Source organism: Malaclemys terrapin, chromosome 6 (genome assembly GCF_027887155.1).
Source record: "Malaclemys terrapin pileata isolate rMalTer1 chromosome 6, rMalTer1.hap1, whole genome shotgun sequence".
NCBI lineage: Eukaryota > Metazoa > Chordata > Testudines > Emydidae > Malaclemys > Malaclemys terrapin.
This window is the reverse complement of record NC_071510.1, coordinates 49557714-49573190: the sequence shown is the minus strand read 5'-3', so window position 1 is coordinate 49573190 and position 15477 is coordinate 49557714. Positions and strand designations below refer to the sequence as shown.

Here is a 15477-nt window from a genome sequence, read left to right as displayed (position 1 = left end):
GCTAGGCGCTACAATATCAACTCTGAAACTGCTACAGCTTGATTCCTGCTTGTGAGAGTAGTCTCAATGCAGGTTGATGTTAGTATTAAGATACTCTGTACCCATAAAAGGCAATTTTTTAGCTAAAATTAAGACTAATATATTTGTTGATATGTCTTGTTTTCTGTAACTATTTTACTATATTTATATCTAATCACTTATATTGTCTTTTTAAACATTTATGAAATGTGTTACTGCTTGGGTGGTTGTCTCAGGATGTAGTATATGAGTTTTCTAACCAGAGAACAATAAAGAGACTATATTTTTGCTACTTAGTTGCTAGCAATAAATTGGAACTTGGTTTTTATCTTCATATAGAGTCTGGTGTCCTTTTCCTTGAAAGAATAGGAGTAGTGAAGTGATGGTTTTCTAAGATCTTATTTAATTTGATTTCAAGCAGCCCTCTCCCATTTTGACTTTTCTCCAGTCTCATGAGGGGGGGGGTCTCATCACAACACCACCTAGTCTCCAGTCTGGCTTCAGGCAAGCTCCTACCTCAGCTTCCTTTCACTCAGGTTGGATCTCCTGACCTTCTAGCATGGTTTGGTTGCTGCAGCGACTTGGTCCTCTGGGTAAGTCATTAAAGAAGGAAGTCCACCCCTGTAGGCTATCCAAGTCCAAAACAAACACAAAAACAGTCTTCCATGTTCACTCCTGGTCTTAAACTGGGCCTACTCCCTCCTAAGAGATTGTCTTTTCTCCTCAGCCCCTCCTGGGCACCTTAAAGTCTCTCCTAAGCTCCAAACCTCATGCTATCTTCCCTAAAGTATCACTTTGACTTTCCCTATGCTTCTCTCTTATCTCCACCCCAGGCGGCCTGTCATGTGTCTTTACTCATTTTCCCCACCTGGGGAAGTGAGTTAAGCATGTTACAGGTGGGGGTGTGCCCAGCTCTCCTTAAAGAGCCAGTCAGCCTGTGCCAAGTCTTTATCATAAACTCAGCATAGTTAAGTGGAAGTCATCATGGTTCCAGGGAGTCAGTTGGAAATCTTACCTCCTAGTTCCCTGCTTGGTGTTTTTCTTCTTAAGGGAGGTGGAAGCCTGACTGCTGGTGGGGTCATGGCAGAAGCTGCTGCCACCATGGAAGGAGGGCTCTTGCCCTTTTTCCTACCCTGGTCCTTTTTGATGATTGAGGGGGGGCTCCCTTGGTAGTGGTAGGACTTTTAGCAGCAGGGTCCCTGCTGCTGCCATTGTCCCAGTGTTGGTGGTGGTAGCCACAGGGGTGGATGGGAGAGAAAACCAAGATGGGGCAACAGTGGTGACTGGGGAACCTCCCCCTGAATCTCTTCCCTCTCTTTCCCCCATGGATGCAGCCACCAGAGCAGAAGCTTCACATGTGGCAGAGTTGGGATCCGCCATTGAGGACAGGTGATGGGAACAGCCACAGGAGTGGGGGCTGGGGGGAAGAAATTATTAAGGGGGGGAGGAGGGAAAATGGATGCTAACTATTCCTCCTCACTAGGCTATGAGTGGCAGCAGGATGGTGCAAACAGAAAATGGTGGAATTAAAACAAACCAACAAAGAAGTTGGGGGGTCACAGCAGGCAGTTTTGGGTAAACTAGCTCCACCAGCTGCACTGGGAGCAATGGGCAGATGTAGGTGTGAAGGGTGCAGTGGATGGGGAGGGAGTGAAAACAAAATGGGGGTGGAGAATCACAAGCACTGGGAATGCGCAGGTGCATAAGGCAGGTGAGGATAGTGAAGGTAGAGAACATACAGTAAGGGGAAGAGGCTTGGACTGGCAACAAAGTAGCAAGAGGAGGGAAACTGGGCAGGATGGGAGAGGTAGGTAACAAACAATAAAGGGGAAACATAGGTGGGGTGGTGGCCAGGGGAGGCAGGTAACAAACTGGAAGGCAGTCAACTGTGAGGTGAGGGGGACCATGCAAGATAGGGGGGGGACGAATTGCAAGGGGGGAGGCCACTGGGGGACCAGGTGACATGGGGGAAGCAGCAAACTGCAAAGGGGGGAAAGAATGGCATGGGAGGAGTCTGGGGAGAGGCAAGATGAGCATAAGGGGTGGCCCATCAGCCCAATGCTAACTGACCGAAACAGGGTGGGGAGGGGGAAGTCCAAGAGGTCAGGTGATCTCTGCGTGTCCTGCTGTTGTGGTTGCCCAGGATGGCTCCAGACTCTCCTGCTGCTACTGGTAAGCTGGAAAGCTTGGGAGCAGCCTTGTCGTACACATGGTGTGGGAGTGAGGATCCAATGGACAGTTAATTTTTCACTCCAAGTAAAACTGGAATGGGTAAAGAATGTGGTCTATTTTCTTGGCAGCTGCTCAGGTGGTGGGGGACAGTCCCTGAGATTTCACTGTCTGAGGAGGAATTAAGCCCCAGTGAATTCCTCCTCACTGAGCGATGCCTGTGCCTTCCACAGCTGCAGTATAATAACAATGTATTTTATAAATATCTATTTACTCTGTAGCCTCCGCTCAGATATATCCCAGCATTCAAATCGCAAGATACTAAAAGTGGCTGAATAGCACCTTTAGTTTGGGGGCCAAGTGCTATGGCAACCATTTTTTATGCTATTTGGAATTTGGTATTTATACATACTAACAAAAAGCTGCTTTAAGCTATTCTGCTGTGAAGGACTCATTACTGCTTACTCAATTGGCTGGCTAGCTTTCTGCAAGTCATTGAGTCAGAGAGTGAAAAATACCCCAGCAGTCCTCTACTTCCTTAGACTGACTTACTCCGACTCATACCCACTTACCAACGTGTAACTTAATTGCATCACCCCCTTTCACAACACCTCTGAATTTAGGCCATTTGAGTCTGAGGGCTTGTCTACACTTAAAATGCTACAGCTGCACTGCTGTAGTGTTTCAGTGTAGATACTACCTGTTGCCAATAGGAGTGGTTTTCCCATCACTGTAGATAATCCATCTCGAGAGCAGTGGTGTTGGGACAATTGTTATAGTGGGAATGTTGAAGGCGGAAACCACATATTTGGGTTGTTATTACTACTTCAAGCCAGGGGGTATGGCATCGCCCCCAGCACCTCTAGTTCCAGTACCTATGCTCAAGAGGCACTAGCTTGCTCGATGGAAGAATTCTTCTGTTGATCGGTGCTGGCTACACAAGGATTTATGCTGGTTTAACAACACCACTCAAAGGTGTGGATTTTTCATACCCCTGACTGATGTAGTTAATCTGATCTAATTTTCTAGTGTAGACCAGGCCTGAATTGATACTCTCATGCCAAGGGGACCACACAGAAGTGTACCAAGAAAACCAACTAACAGGAGGATGTAAGAATGCATAAGTTCAAGTAGGACTTCTCCCCTACTTTTACTCACACTTCCTTTCTTTACAGTGTGTACATTAGACCATCTTAGAGTCACTTATGCTTTGGGCATGAACGTACTACAGCATGAGTATAAGGAGATCTAACTTCTACATCACTTCTGAAATTGGGGTGAATGTTACTAATATAGTGTAATGTTTCCAACTTTTCCCTTTACAAACACTGACAATTAGTTTGTTAAAAAAATGATTTTTAAGATGTGGGGTTATATAGTGCCAGCAATTTTTCAGCAAAACTCCCCACTGATTTCAAACACTAGGGAGTTCTGCCTGAAAACTGATGGTATAAAGCAGCCCATTGAAATTTAAAAAGGAGAAATAGTTTAATACAGAGAAGCAGATGACTGAAATAACTTTTTTTTTCATGAATCAAGCTGAAAACAAAATGCCTAAAACCTTTGACAATTCCTCCATACCCAACAAACATGATTTTTTGCTTTATCACTGTAAGCTGTTTAAACATGGTCCATATTTGGTCCCTCCAATGCAAAGCTCAGTTTCAAAATTCTGTTCCTAGTTTCCCCCTGTATGAATTCAATGTAACTCCATTATAGTCAATAGACTTGTTCTTCAGTTACACCAGTTTAGTTGTAAGCAGAATCTGGCCATAAAATCTAATCATATTATCCTAGCTATGGTTTCTGTCTTCTTTCCCACTGTTACAAAATATTTAACTTTTTTTTTAAAAGAAGAATGTCCTACTTGACAACCGCGCTGTTCTTTTGGCTGGTATATGAATGACATCCTAATCTTAACTGCATGACCCTGAAATAAAACTCCGTAGGTCCAGCTTTCATAGGGGCAGCCATAGTGTTCTGCCTTTTCTTCTTTTTTAAGCTCAGACAAGGCAAAAAATAATTCTTCAAAAATCTGAAAAAAACATTGAATCAAAATGGAAAATGCACAAAAGGTAGTGGGTGGAAATTTAATTGAGATATCATTCCAGTGCTCATGAGAGAACCTAAGGAGATTAAACTCCTTTTCACACTAACCGAATATGGTCCTTCAACATGCACAGTAACTGGATCTTTTTTATATTAGTATAAAGAGCTCAGTTGTTCAAGTAGGGTTGTATTGTTGCTATGATCCTGCTCATGTGGTTCAGGCTTTATTCAGCAGACTGGTCACATTCCTTTAAACTGTTGCATAATAGAAAGCAGCTGCTGATTGCGCTGTTGAACATTTTGCTGTTCTTCTTTTAGCCTCTCCTGATCATGAAGAATCTCTTCCTACAAAAGGCAGGAGACCACGCTTTAGATGAAACATCCAGTCCTGGCAACTAATATAAAAAATGAGTTAAAATATACCACCACCTCCCCACCCACCCCCCCTCCAATCAAAAAAACCCATAAGTGCTAGAGAGCCACAGCTATGACCAGACTCTCTCTTTCAGTCAAGTAAAATTCAAAAACCAAAACAAACAAAATCCAACTAGCTCACTGCCAAGTGGAAAAAATAATTTAGGGCCAGATCAAACTGAAAATTCAAGGGCTTGCCATATAGATTGCAGGAATTTGTCCCCTCTCATGGCAGGGTTTGGGGCTTGGAGTAGGCAGGGAGTGAAGCCTCCCTATTTAATAAATCCAATGAATCCCCAGGAAAAAATACTTTCAGATCCCCGGTGGCAAAAAAAAGCCCAGATGGATGGCTGCTTCCTGTGTTTCTCTATTACCCCTTCCCCTTTAGTAACACAGCTCCAGCAGGCTGAGTTCCCCTGAGGCTACTTAGTAGAAACCTGAGAGAGGGGACCCAGCAAGAATTATTACGTTTCTAACAGCATTACCTCCAACTCTAGTTTCTGCATGGAAATCTATGGGCTGAGCAGAGGATGATTCCACAGAGAGCATCTAGTTCCCATGAAAGCTATTGAGTACTTCTCTTTACCTACCAACCAACTCCCTCTCATGCCTTATCAGCAAGGCCAAAATTTCAGAAACTTTCAGCCAAATGCTCTATATTTTCTGAGCATAAGTGGGCCTTGCTCAGACATGTTGTACAGCAGAATTTATAACTACCATCTATTATTCCTTAGTCAAACCCCAATTCTAATGGGGGTTCTGTCTGAGTAGGGGCTCAGAACCATGTTCTTCCCAAACTGTTTTTTATGTCAGCAGCAGGAGGAATCTCCAAGTTTCAGCGGTGGAGTTCCCCTAGGGTGACCAGGTGTCCTGATTTTGGGGTCTTTTTCTTATATAGGCTCTTATTACCCGCCACCCCGGTCCTGATTTTTCACTCTTGCTGTCTGGTGGCCCTAAGTTCCCCCCTCACTGTAACTTCACAAGGCTGGGCTTGCTCTCCCCTTGTGTAATGGTTGGAGTGAGGGTTTGGTCTCCTGACTTCCTGAGATTTCCAGAAGCCCAGGGTCCCATGCAGCCAATGCACAGGGCCCCTCTCCCTGCCAGTTTCTTATTCAGGATCCATTCTACCGCTGGCTGACACCCCCTGCAGCTTCACAGTAGTAGCCATGAAGGAGAGTCCCTAGTTATTAATGTTAACGCCTGATTGGATAATCCATGGATTCAGCATGGCAGCACACTCCAGACTGCACCTGCTCCCTAGTTCTATCCCTGGCCCTACCTCCAAATACCTCAGAGGCCTGACCTGGCACAGTCTAGGAAAAAGGCTTCTGCAGTTTCCCTTATTGGGGGAGGAGAGGAGAACATACTGCAGAGCTGGTGCTGTCATGTTCTGTGGCCCTGACTCAGTTATAATCTGCTTGCACTCCTCTCTACTCGAAGCACGGGGGAGAATCTGGCTCTGAGTGAGGATGGCAGGACTGGGCCACTGAGGAGGAGGATAAAAAGAATGTTTGCATGCATTAAAAAACAAACAAAGCTACATTAATAAGGAAAATCATTGTGATAATTATTAAAACTGGCTCTATATGGATAAAATAATGTATTTTAAGTTTTTTAAATAAACTAGTATAGGGCAGGGGGGGTTGTTAACTATTTTAAAAGTAGACTTTTTTGGTTCAGTTCTTACCAGAGGAATTCTTAAAGATAAATCAGAACTAAAACAGAGCAATAGTGAAACAAAACATGTTTATCGTTCATGCAAAAATTGATTGTTTGGTTGCTGGAAACATGTTTATGTATTTTAGCTACCGTAACTAAAAAGCTGAAGGGGAAAACAATTAAATTATTTGAAAGCAATTTAAAAATGTAATCCAGAACTAGCAGGCGGTGATTCATTTAACATTTCCTTCTAGAATACTTTGTGAACAGTGGTTTTGTTGTTGTTGTATCATCTTCATATGTGGTGTTCAAGAAAAAAAAAACACATTTTGCTTATTTCATTATTGCTATAAGAATTGTGCCCACAACACATATAGAAAGGATCCAAATGGACTCTCCAGTTATGCACACAGTTATATGTTACTTTGGAAAAAGTTTACCCTCAGTTTACATATTTCTTTCCTTTCCTTGTCATTTTCCTCTGCTCTGGCTTTGAGCCAGGCTTCATTTTGGGCCTTGTGCTTATCTAGCATCTCTTGCAGCTCCTGGTTTAAAAACAAACAAAAATTAAAAGATGTGCTAAGTGGTACTGGCTTTAAAGTTGTCTATGTTCAATTACGGACATTAAAAGACAAGCCAGTATCTAGTCCAGTGCATCTTTCAGGAAACAGCTGTCAAAGGCATACTCACATCCTAGGATTCTTCCTAATTTCAGGACACGTTTAAATTTCTTCAGTCTCCCTAAGCTATATTTTGTTCAGTTTTCTGCTTAACCAGTGATAATAAAGAACATTGTTTTCTTTGACAAATGCAGTAAGCTATTATTTCTGCAGATGTTTCCTCATCTAAGTAAGTCTTGCTAATGTGAATAATAATACTTAGCAGGCCTATGCTTGCACCTGAATGGTGCTACTTGTGAGTGAAGTCCAATACCCCTTTTGTAGACTTTGACTCACATTGTGTGGGGCTAGCTTGGAGACCACTTCTACATCACAGAGAGGAAGGACAGGATGACCTGTCACATCACTTACAGGGGACACCCAGTACAGACAGTGTTCAAGGCTTAGATGGTCCAAGTAACAACTACTTGTGTGAACTGGGTTCTGCAGTACAGAGCCTGTAAATTGCACTCCAGCTTTGAAAAGTGCGTATACAAAATGGCACCTTTCTTACTTAATGGACCGGATTCCAGGGGATATTTAGTGTCACAGCAACTGAATTTACTGACTAAGATAAATCTGTACAACTTCTTACTCCTGTTAGTCCTGCAGAGCTAACAAAACTGAGAGAATGAGCTGATTTTATTCTGGCTCATGCATCAACAGAGTTGTTAAATATGTTCCAATTACAGGATCTCTGCGGCTGGTGATGTCTTAGCCAGTATTAGCTCAATTTGATTTTCAGGTTAAAGGCTGAGTTTGCAGACTTGGCAATTAGAACATATTTTTCTATTTGTAAATTGAGCAAATTTGTTGTAGAACAATTGAAATGCAATAAATATGAAGGCCCACGATCAAATACAAAGTCAACTTCCAGTGTAGCTCAACAATTTAAAGACAGAGCTGAATTTGGCTTGGTTTCCACTGAAATCAATAGAGTTGTGCCAGCTTATGCCAATGGAGATGCCAGAAGTGGGGGCTGAAAGCTCTGAAAAAGAAAATAAATGGGGCTGGGAGAGCTGATGTCTGCTGCCCTTTCTCCAGGAAAGCTGGGACTTTTGTTACAGCCTGGGAATTGCTGGTTTTCTAGGGGAAAGCAGAGTGGAAGAGAAGCTCATAAAAAAGTATTGGGGAAGCCGGGTAGTTGGCTGAGCACAGGAGTGTCTGAATGAGGAGCAGGGGGTCAGAAGGAAGGAAGGAAAACTGCTTTTCAGTTTTTCACAAATATTAGTGAAAAATATTTTGTACAACACATCTGGATTTGATCCTGACTCAGGGTTTTACTCCTGCACTTTAAACTTTCACATTAAGAAAATCTACATTTCCTGGGATGATTTGCTCTTCAATAGTTGGTCCCACCTGTCACCTAAAACAATCTGTGATTTAGGAAACAAAGAGACTGCTGTGCTGCTTGCTAATTAGCCAATCTTGTAAAAGGTTAAAAGGTGGATATTTTGTCTTTGTGTTCAAATAAACTCAAGTAATGGTTGTCTGATATCTATCAAGTATCCAAGTATAACACCCTCCTCTGCTTTGGAGACAGGAATTTCTATATCAGATGATGCTTTGTCAAGTTTCTTCCATATCTCTCCTGTTACATCTTTTTTTCTCTTTTTTCCTCCTCTTCCACTCTATTTTTCTTTGCTTTGTATAGTTGCTGTGGGATAGCACAGTCTAATAAGTGAGCACTGCACTTTATCCCGCTGGCAATGAGATTTGAGCTCATTCTTACTCCTCCATTAATGAGTTCCAAAGCTTTGGGCCTGTTGCTAAGAAATCCTTCACTCTCACAAGCTTCACAGAGGGTTGCAGAGAAATGTAGTAGTTGAGGGAGATCATGAAGAGAAAGGTGTTCTGTGCGGTACAATATCTTGTACTGTTTCACTGGAGAGTTGTGATGGACTGAACATGTCAAAGTAATATTTATAATCTGAGGAGGGGGGAGTTTTAGTTTTAGAAAGATTCTTCCTCAGCCAGACCTTATTCAGTGAACAATTTGTATTGCCCATCAGAAGCCACTTTACTTGATGGGCAGACTGCTCTGTGAAATACAGTCTTTCAAATGGGTAGTTAAACTTTTGAAAGGTGATGATTAAAGGCCACTGGATTCTCAATAGGACATCTCTCTGGCATTAGCTCAACAAAACTTTAGAGAAAACAGTAAGTCCAAAACCTATTGGGTAAAAAACTAAATAAGTACCTAAAAAGTTCTTAGGGGAAGACCTGAAGAAGAACTCTATGTAGCTTGAAAGCTTTGTCTCTCTCACACAAGAGAAGTTGGAACTTGGTCCAATAAAAGATATTACCTCACCTATCATGTCTCGCCCATTATCTAGGGTGGCTACCCCCATTCTCCAAACAAGTCTCTCCTCCCCCCGCCCCCAATAACTTTTTAGGTATTTAGGTTTTTTTACACAATAGGTTTTGGACCTGCTGTTTTCTCTAAGGTTTTGTTGAGCTAATGCCTGAGAGATGTCCTATTGAGATTCCAATAGTCTTTAATTATCACCTTTCAAAAGTTTAACTACCCATTTGAAAGACTGTATTTCACAGAGCAGTCTGCCCATCAAGTAAAGTGGTTTTTGATGGGCAATACAAATTGGAAATATGAAGTTGCCACCCTCTAGAGTGGAGTCTTCTTTTAGGTCTTGAAGAAGAGCTCCATGTTGAGTCTCCAAAGCTTGTCTCTCTCACCACCAGAAGCTGATTCAATAAAAGATATTACCTCACCCACCTAGGACTGACATGGCTACAATAACACTAGATGATGGGAGGCATTTCTAGACAGGAAAGCTGCAGGGCAGGGAAAAGTGAGGTCCCTGAACAAAGGGAAGGGAGACTCTCTTTCACCTTGGAACAGGGTGGGGGTGGAACTCTGACTCTGGGCTCCGAGCCACACAGTGCTTTTTGGAACATGATGCAGAGAGCGTCTTACTTGATTTATCTTATGCAAAGTGTATGTCTAGGTATGTAACCAAACAATTTCTTTTTTGTTCTTACTCCACTTTCTCTCTGTTTTTAGTCAATTTTGTCCTCATTAAGAAAATTGCTGCTGTGTGTGGGGAAGGTTCACCCAGTCCATCCTGGTCCTGGACATGAAAAAGCATGCTGCAAACTCCAGCGAGGGATATGGAAGGAAAAAAGCATTCTGAAACCTAACCTCCCCACTCTCACCTCAGACAACAAGGCACAGGCAAGGGTTTCCACCCTGTGTTGTGTTGCAAAAGGCAGTGGCAGGCAAATACTTGGGGAGTAGCTAACAATGACCAAGAAAGAGAAAAGTGGTGGTGCTGGTGTAAGGTAATAAAGGTTCCCACATTCTCTGTGAGCCAATATAGTGCACCGAGCACTGCTCTCAGTTGCCGGTCATGCTGAAGAAGAGGGCTACTGCATTCTGGACTAACTGAAGCTGTTTTAATATTGGAGTAGTGAGTTGGAATAGTCCATCGTGGAGGTGACAAAGGCATGGATTCTTATGGCCTGGTCTATATTAGGTAAAATGGGATGCAGTCTTATTGCTAGTTTTAGATGGATAAATACATTTTTGTGGGTATCACTATCTCTGTGTCCAGCACTAGTGAGGAGACCAGGAAGAGTGCCTGAGGCTGCAGACCAATTTAACAATCTGGAGTCAGGCCATAGGGGTTTCTTTCCTGGTCTTTCTTTCTTTCAAAGTTTCCCCTTTTCCCACCAGCATTCCCTTATCTTGCCCAGGTTCAGCTTCACCCAGCTGCCTTTCATTTCTCTCAGCCAGACAGCACCATTTCCCAAATATCCTATGTGCATTTAAATAAAGAAGACATGGAGCTGAGTACCATGTACATCTTGCTGGCATTTGAGGCCATGACTATCTTTGGGCTCTACGGCAAGTGAGAGACCAGGAGCTGCTTAGGGCTGGTCTATACTGAAAATTTACGTTGGAATAGCTCCGCCTCTTCAGATCCCTGAGAGACGTAGCTCTGCCAATCTAACCCCTGGCGTAGAGTGAGCTAGGTCCATGGAAGAAATCTTCCATTAACCTAGCTACTGCCTCTTGGGGATGTGGATTAACTACAGCAAAGCAGATCCTCTCCCGTCATTGTAATGAGTGTCTACACTGAAGTGCTACAGTGCTGCAGCTCTGTTGCATTCGTGCTGCTGTAATGTTTTAACTGTAGACATACCCTTTGATTTGTGAGCTCTTTGGAGCAAGAGCTGTCCTTTCTGAATGTTTGGAAAATGACCAGTATATAGTAGGCACTAATCTATCACAAATAAAGAATAAGGGCTAGTCTACACTGGCAACATTAAAGTGTTGCCATGGCAGCACTTTAATGTGCCTTGTGTGGTTGTAGCACAGCGCTGGAAGAGAGCTCTCCCGCAGCGCAGCGCTGAGTGCTCTAAATAAACCCCCTCCACGAGGGGCGTAGCTACCAGTGCTGGGAGCACAGTTCCCAGCGCTGGTGCACTGTCTACACTGGTGCTTTACAGCGCTGAAACTTGCTGCGCTCAGGGGGATGTTTTTTCACGCCCCTGAGTGAGAAAGTTGCAGTGCTGTAAAGTGCCAGTGTACACAAGCCCTAAGACATGAAAGGAGCACAAAATGGGAAGGAGGGACTTACAGACGCAGTGTGGTGTGGGTAGTGGTACTGTGGAGACTGGGTGCTGGGGACCAATGATGAGTCTCCTTCAGTTCTAGTCATAGAGGAATGGGCATTGGGCAAAGGAAAGACACAGATCAGTCTTAACTGCTTGCAAGATTTGTGGAGAAGGCAAATATTATAGATCAGGAGGTCAGTTCAGGCTTCCCACTAGCAGGCAACAGCTTAGATCTTCTCCCTTCAAGGAAAGCAAATGCCTTGACAGGCCTTACAGGACTAGAGGGAGGAAGCAGCTGAATACACTGTAAATAACTTGCTTTTCAAGGCAACCCTGCCTGTCAAGTTTCTCCCAAAATTTTGAGTCATCTCCATGAGGGATAAAACTAGGTAAAATAATCTGTTGCAACCAGGCTGGAGGCAAGAGATTCTGAGCACAACTTCATCATATATATGGGTGAGATTCTTGGATAGATTTAGTTTCTAAGGTGCCACAAGTACTCCTGTTCTTTTTGCGGATACAGTCTAACACGGCTGCTACTCTGAAACCTTGGATAGATTTGTGCCTGGATTGCCATAAAGCAAATGAATTTGTTGCTGCCTGCAGTACTGTTCTGAAAAGGATTGGATGTGGAGAGCCTTGATTAGCATCTCTAGGTTAGCAGAAAGAGCAGACCAAAGAAAGAAAATGCTGTGAATTACCAGGAATTAGGGACCAGGGAGAGAGCAGTAGGGTCAAGATCTAGAGACACCCTATATTTTAAATGTCCAAAATCAGGCACCTAAACTCTAAGTGGTAGGTGAAAGCATCCTTTATAGAAAGCTATCAAAATGAAAGATTTAATCTAATAACAAATATATGTAGATGCTGCTACATGACAGAGAGGAATCTCAATCCTACAAAACAGGAGAAGCAGAATAGAATGTTACAGGAAAAACAGACTATTAATCTTTCAGAAGAACAGCAGGATGTCTTGGAATTTGGTAGCCAAGGGACATAACAGCTGGCTAAGTTATGTAGAGACATATTACAACGCCTGTGTAGATCTAACACTTTCCCACAGTGTAATTTGATGGTTACTACGTTTTCTGTCTTATCTCTTGCACACTTACAGTGGGGACAGATTCACTCCTTTGGGGATAGGGTACGGGTGCAAAACAGGTGCCCACATGTCATGGTGATAAAAACAAAAATAGAAAAGTTCATCCCTTACACCTGCAAAAGTAGCAACAATGGAGGGGGGATTTGCTCTGGAAAGGTAGGCAGCAGTGCAACTGCTATCCTCAGCAGTTCTTCCAGAGAAAAACAGCTTTAAATTACTGTTGGGGCAGTACAGGAGCTCCTCTGCAGGAAACTGCTTAGAAGAGACACTGAATCCTTACAACTCTCAGCTGATCTGTCCCTGCTCTCTCCTATGGTGGCCATTTCCACTTTTGGGGCAATGTGAGTTCCTGAAAGGTGCTGTGCCCCAGCTCCAAGTGGACTTCCTATTTCCAGGGGCCTGCAGCCTAGTGAATCTGGCCCAAGATGTTTGTGAACTTGCCCTTGTTTCCATTCTTGAAAGTAAAAGAAATGATGCAGTCTCCATTTCTGATTTATTGCCAGATAAGATTTTTATAGCTGGGAAAATGAAGTGGGGGAGAGGGCAGCTCTGCAGGCTAATCCCCATTCCCTTTTTTATCCTGCAACTAGCCGTTTAAAAAAAGATTTGGTTGTTCCCCATGTAGGTACTTCCTAGACTGTAATCAAGTCACTTCTTAACCTTCTCTTTGTTAAACTAAATAGATTGAGCTCTTTGAGTCTATCATTATAAGACATGTTTTCTAATCCTTTAATAATTCCTGGGGCTCTCTTCTGAACCCTCTCTAATTTATCGACACCTGAGTTGTGCAAGTTGAGCCTAGTTAGCATCAAGAGATGTTTTAACTTTTGTGTCCCCATACTTTGCTAATATGTAATTGCTGAAGAAATAAATTCCATCTATGAACATGCAGCCACTTTTTCACCATATCTTTTATAAATACAGAAACCCACCTGCTGTTGATATCTGAACTGTTTGTTGTAAGCCTCCTTTTCTTGTTGGAAAGCAATTGTGGCCTGAACTAATTCAGCTTTCTCACTGTAAAGTAAATTGGGGGGAGGGGAAAATATGTTTAGTAAAAACAAACAAGTCATGAAATTACCAAATTAAAAAGGCCTGTTTTCCAAGGATGTTGGTGGCTTCAGTTATTTTAAAAACACAATACGCCATTTTAAATATAGATTTTAAATGTAAATGGAATTATTTGATCAGGTCTGTGCTGGAATACCAGGTGTTAGAGGTCTGTGGTTTAGGAGGGCACACTTCTAGAGCAGCCCCTAAACATGCCTAGTTTCCACACAAATTTCCAAGTGGAAATCTGCCCGGGAATTAATGTCGCTCCAAACTTCCTTCCTTCACTCCTTTTATCCCCTGGGTGGAGGTATGTGGGGAGACTACAGACGCTGAGGAGGAGAAGCAATAGCAAAAATAACAGCTCCTTAAGGAATCATACTGCACAGAGTTGAGGATCCAGGATACTCCAGGGAGGATCTAGTTTTCTATGCTACAACACAGGATCCGAGGGTTGCAGCCTGTTCTCCCTGAGGAACCTTAAGTGAGGCCTCAGTAGGCCTCATTCAATTGTCAGGTTAGAGACCCCTTTCCCTTGAGGCTAGGGTGATCAGATGTCCTGATTTTATAGGGACAGTTCTGATTTTTGGGTCTTTTTCTTATATAGGCTCCTATTACCCCCCACCCCCATCCCGATTTTTCACATTTGCTGTCTGGTCACCCTACTTGAGGCAAAAAGAGAAAGGACATGCCATAATGTGAACATGGTGGAGTTTCTAGCAGGATAAGTTTCAAAAATGTGAATTTAGGCATTTTTCCCAGGTCTCATGGCAATATTCTCATGCAGCCTTGTTGATGAAGGCCCCAATTCTGCATGTGCTTAACTTTACTACTCTGAATTGCCCTTTATCTTCAGTAGGGCTACTCACGGTACAGTTAAATTAAGCACATGCATAAATGTTTGCAGGATTAGGATCTAAAGCCTCAGTTCCGCAATGAACTCTATGCAGGTGTGTAGCGAGGCGATGTGGTCCCCCACCGTCTCAGAGAGGGACGAGCCCCTCTGGACACCAAAGTGGGCAGAGCCAGCGAGTCCTGCACCCGCCCCCCAGAGGTCAAAGCGCAGGACAGGAAGTATAAAAGCCCAACCCCAGAGCTCACTGCAGAAGCAGCCACTGGAGAGGCCAGATGCCTGTGGCCTAGCTCCCAGTTGGGAGACCCCGGCAACCGGTGGCAGACCCGAAGACTGGCCCGCCCAACCAATGCCTGATGCTGACCAGAGCCCGGAGGAGCTGCCAAGCCTACCCCTTGCCAGTTACCCTGAGAAGCCCATGGTACTTGAACCCCTGGAGGACACCGTCCAGACCCAGGTACCTCTAGAGGGAAAGTTAGGAAGTGTCCCCGGGGGCAGCCAACTGTAGTCTAGCTGCAGCACTGCCAGAGCCTATGTCAGTGTGTTGCGGCCAGGATCCCCACTGACACAGCAGTGGGTCCTCTGCCGCTGCTAAGGCCCTGGGCTGGGATGCAGTGGAATGGGAGGGCCTGCGTCCCCCCTGCCACCCAAATTCTGGGTGGCAGTCTCCCCCTCTCCCAGGCCCCTCCGAGCCGAGAGCCTGGGCTGGTTGTTTACTTGCCTTTGCTCAGCCCGTGTCTGAGGGCCTAAGCCACTGACTCTCTGTGGCCCTGCCCCGACCCAAGGCCGGGGCCTGCTAATTATATAAACTGTTGCTCAGCTCCTGCCTGAGGACCTGAGCCCTGGACTCACTATTGCCGCCGACCACGGGCCGGGCACGAATAACTGTCTGTGTTCGCCTCTACTGCTGCCACGGCGAGAGACTC

The 15477-nt window shown here is 44.0% G+C and overlaps 1 protein-coding gene across 4 annotated transcripts in view; it reads right to left on the bottom strand.

Annotated features, from left to right (window-relative positions):
- Positions 1 to 3757: 3757 nt before the first annotated feature.
- LOC128838887 (uncharacterized) overlaps positions 3758 to 15477 on the bottom strand; it is a 78978-nt gene continuing 67258 nt past the window's right edge. For 2 of the 4 annotated variants that reach the window (XM_054031345.1, XM_054031347.1), the window contains 3 exons: positions 13581 to 13665; positions 6750 to 6854; positions 3758 to 4581 (listed from right to left, as the gene is read on the bottom strand). In XM_054031345.1, the coding sequence (XP_053887320.1) occupies positions 4477 to 4581; positions 6750 to 6854; positions 13581 to 13665 (295 nt within the window). In that variant the 3' untranslated portion in view covers positions 3758 to 4476. Of the gene's footprint in view, positions 4632 to 6749; positions 6855 to 13580; positions 13666 to 15477 lie in introns of all 4 variants that reach the window. The other 2 variants (XM_054031346.1, XM_054031349.1) reach the window with 2 other exon arrangements.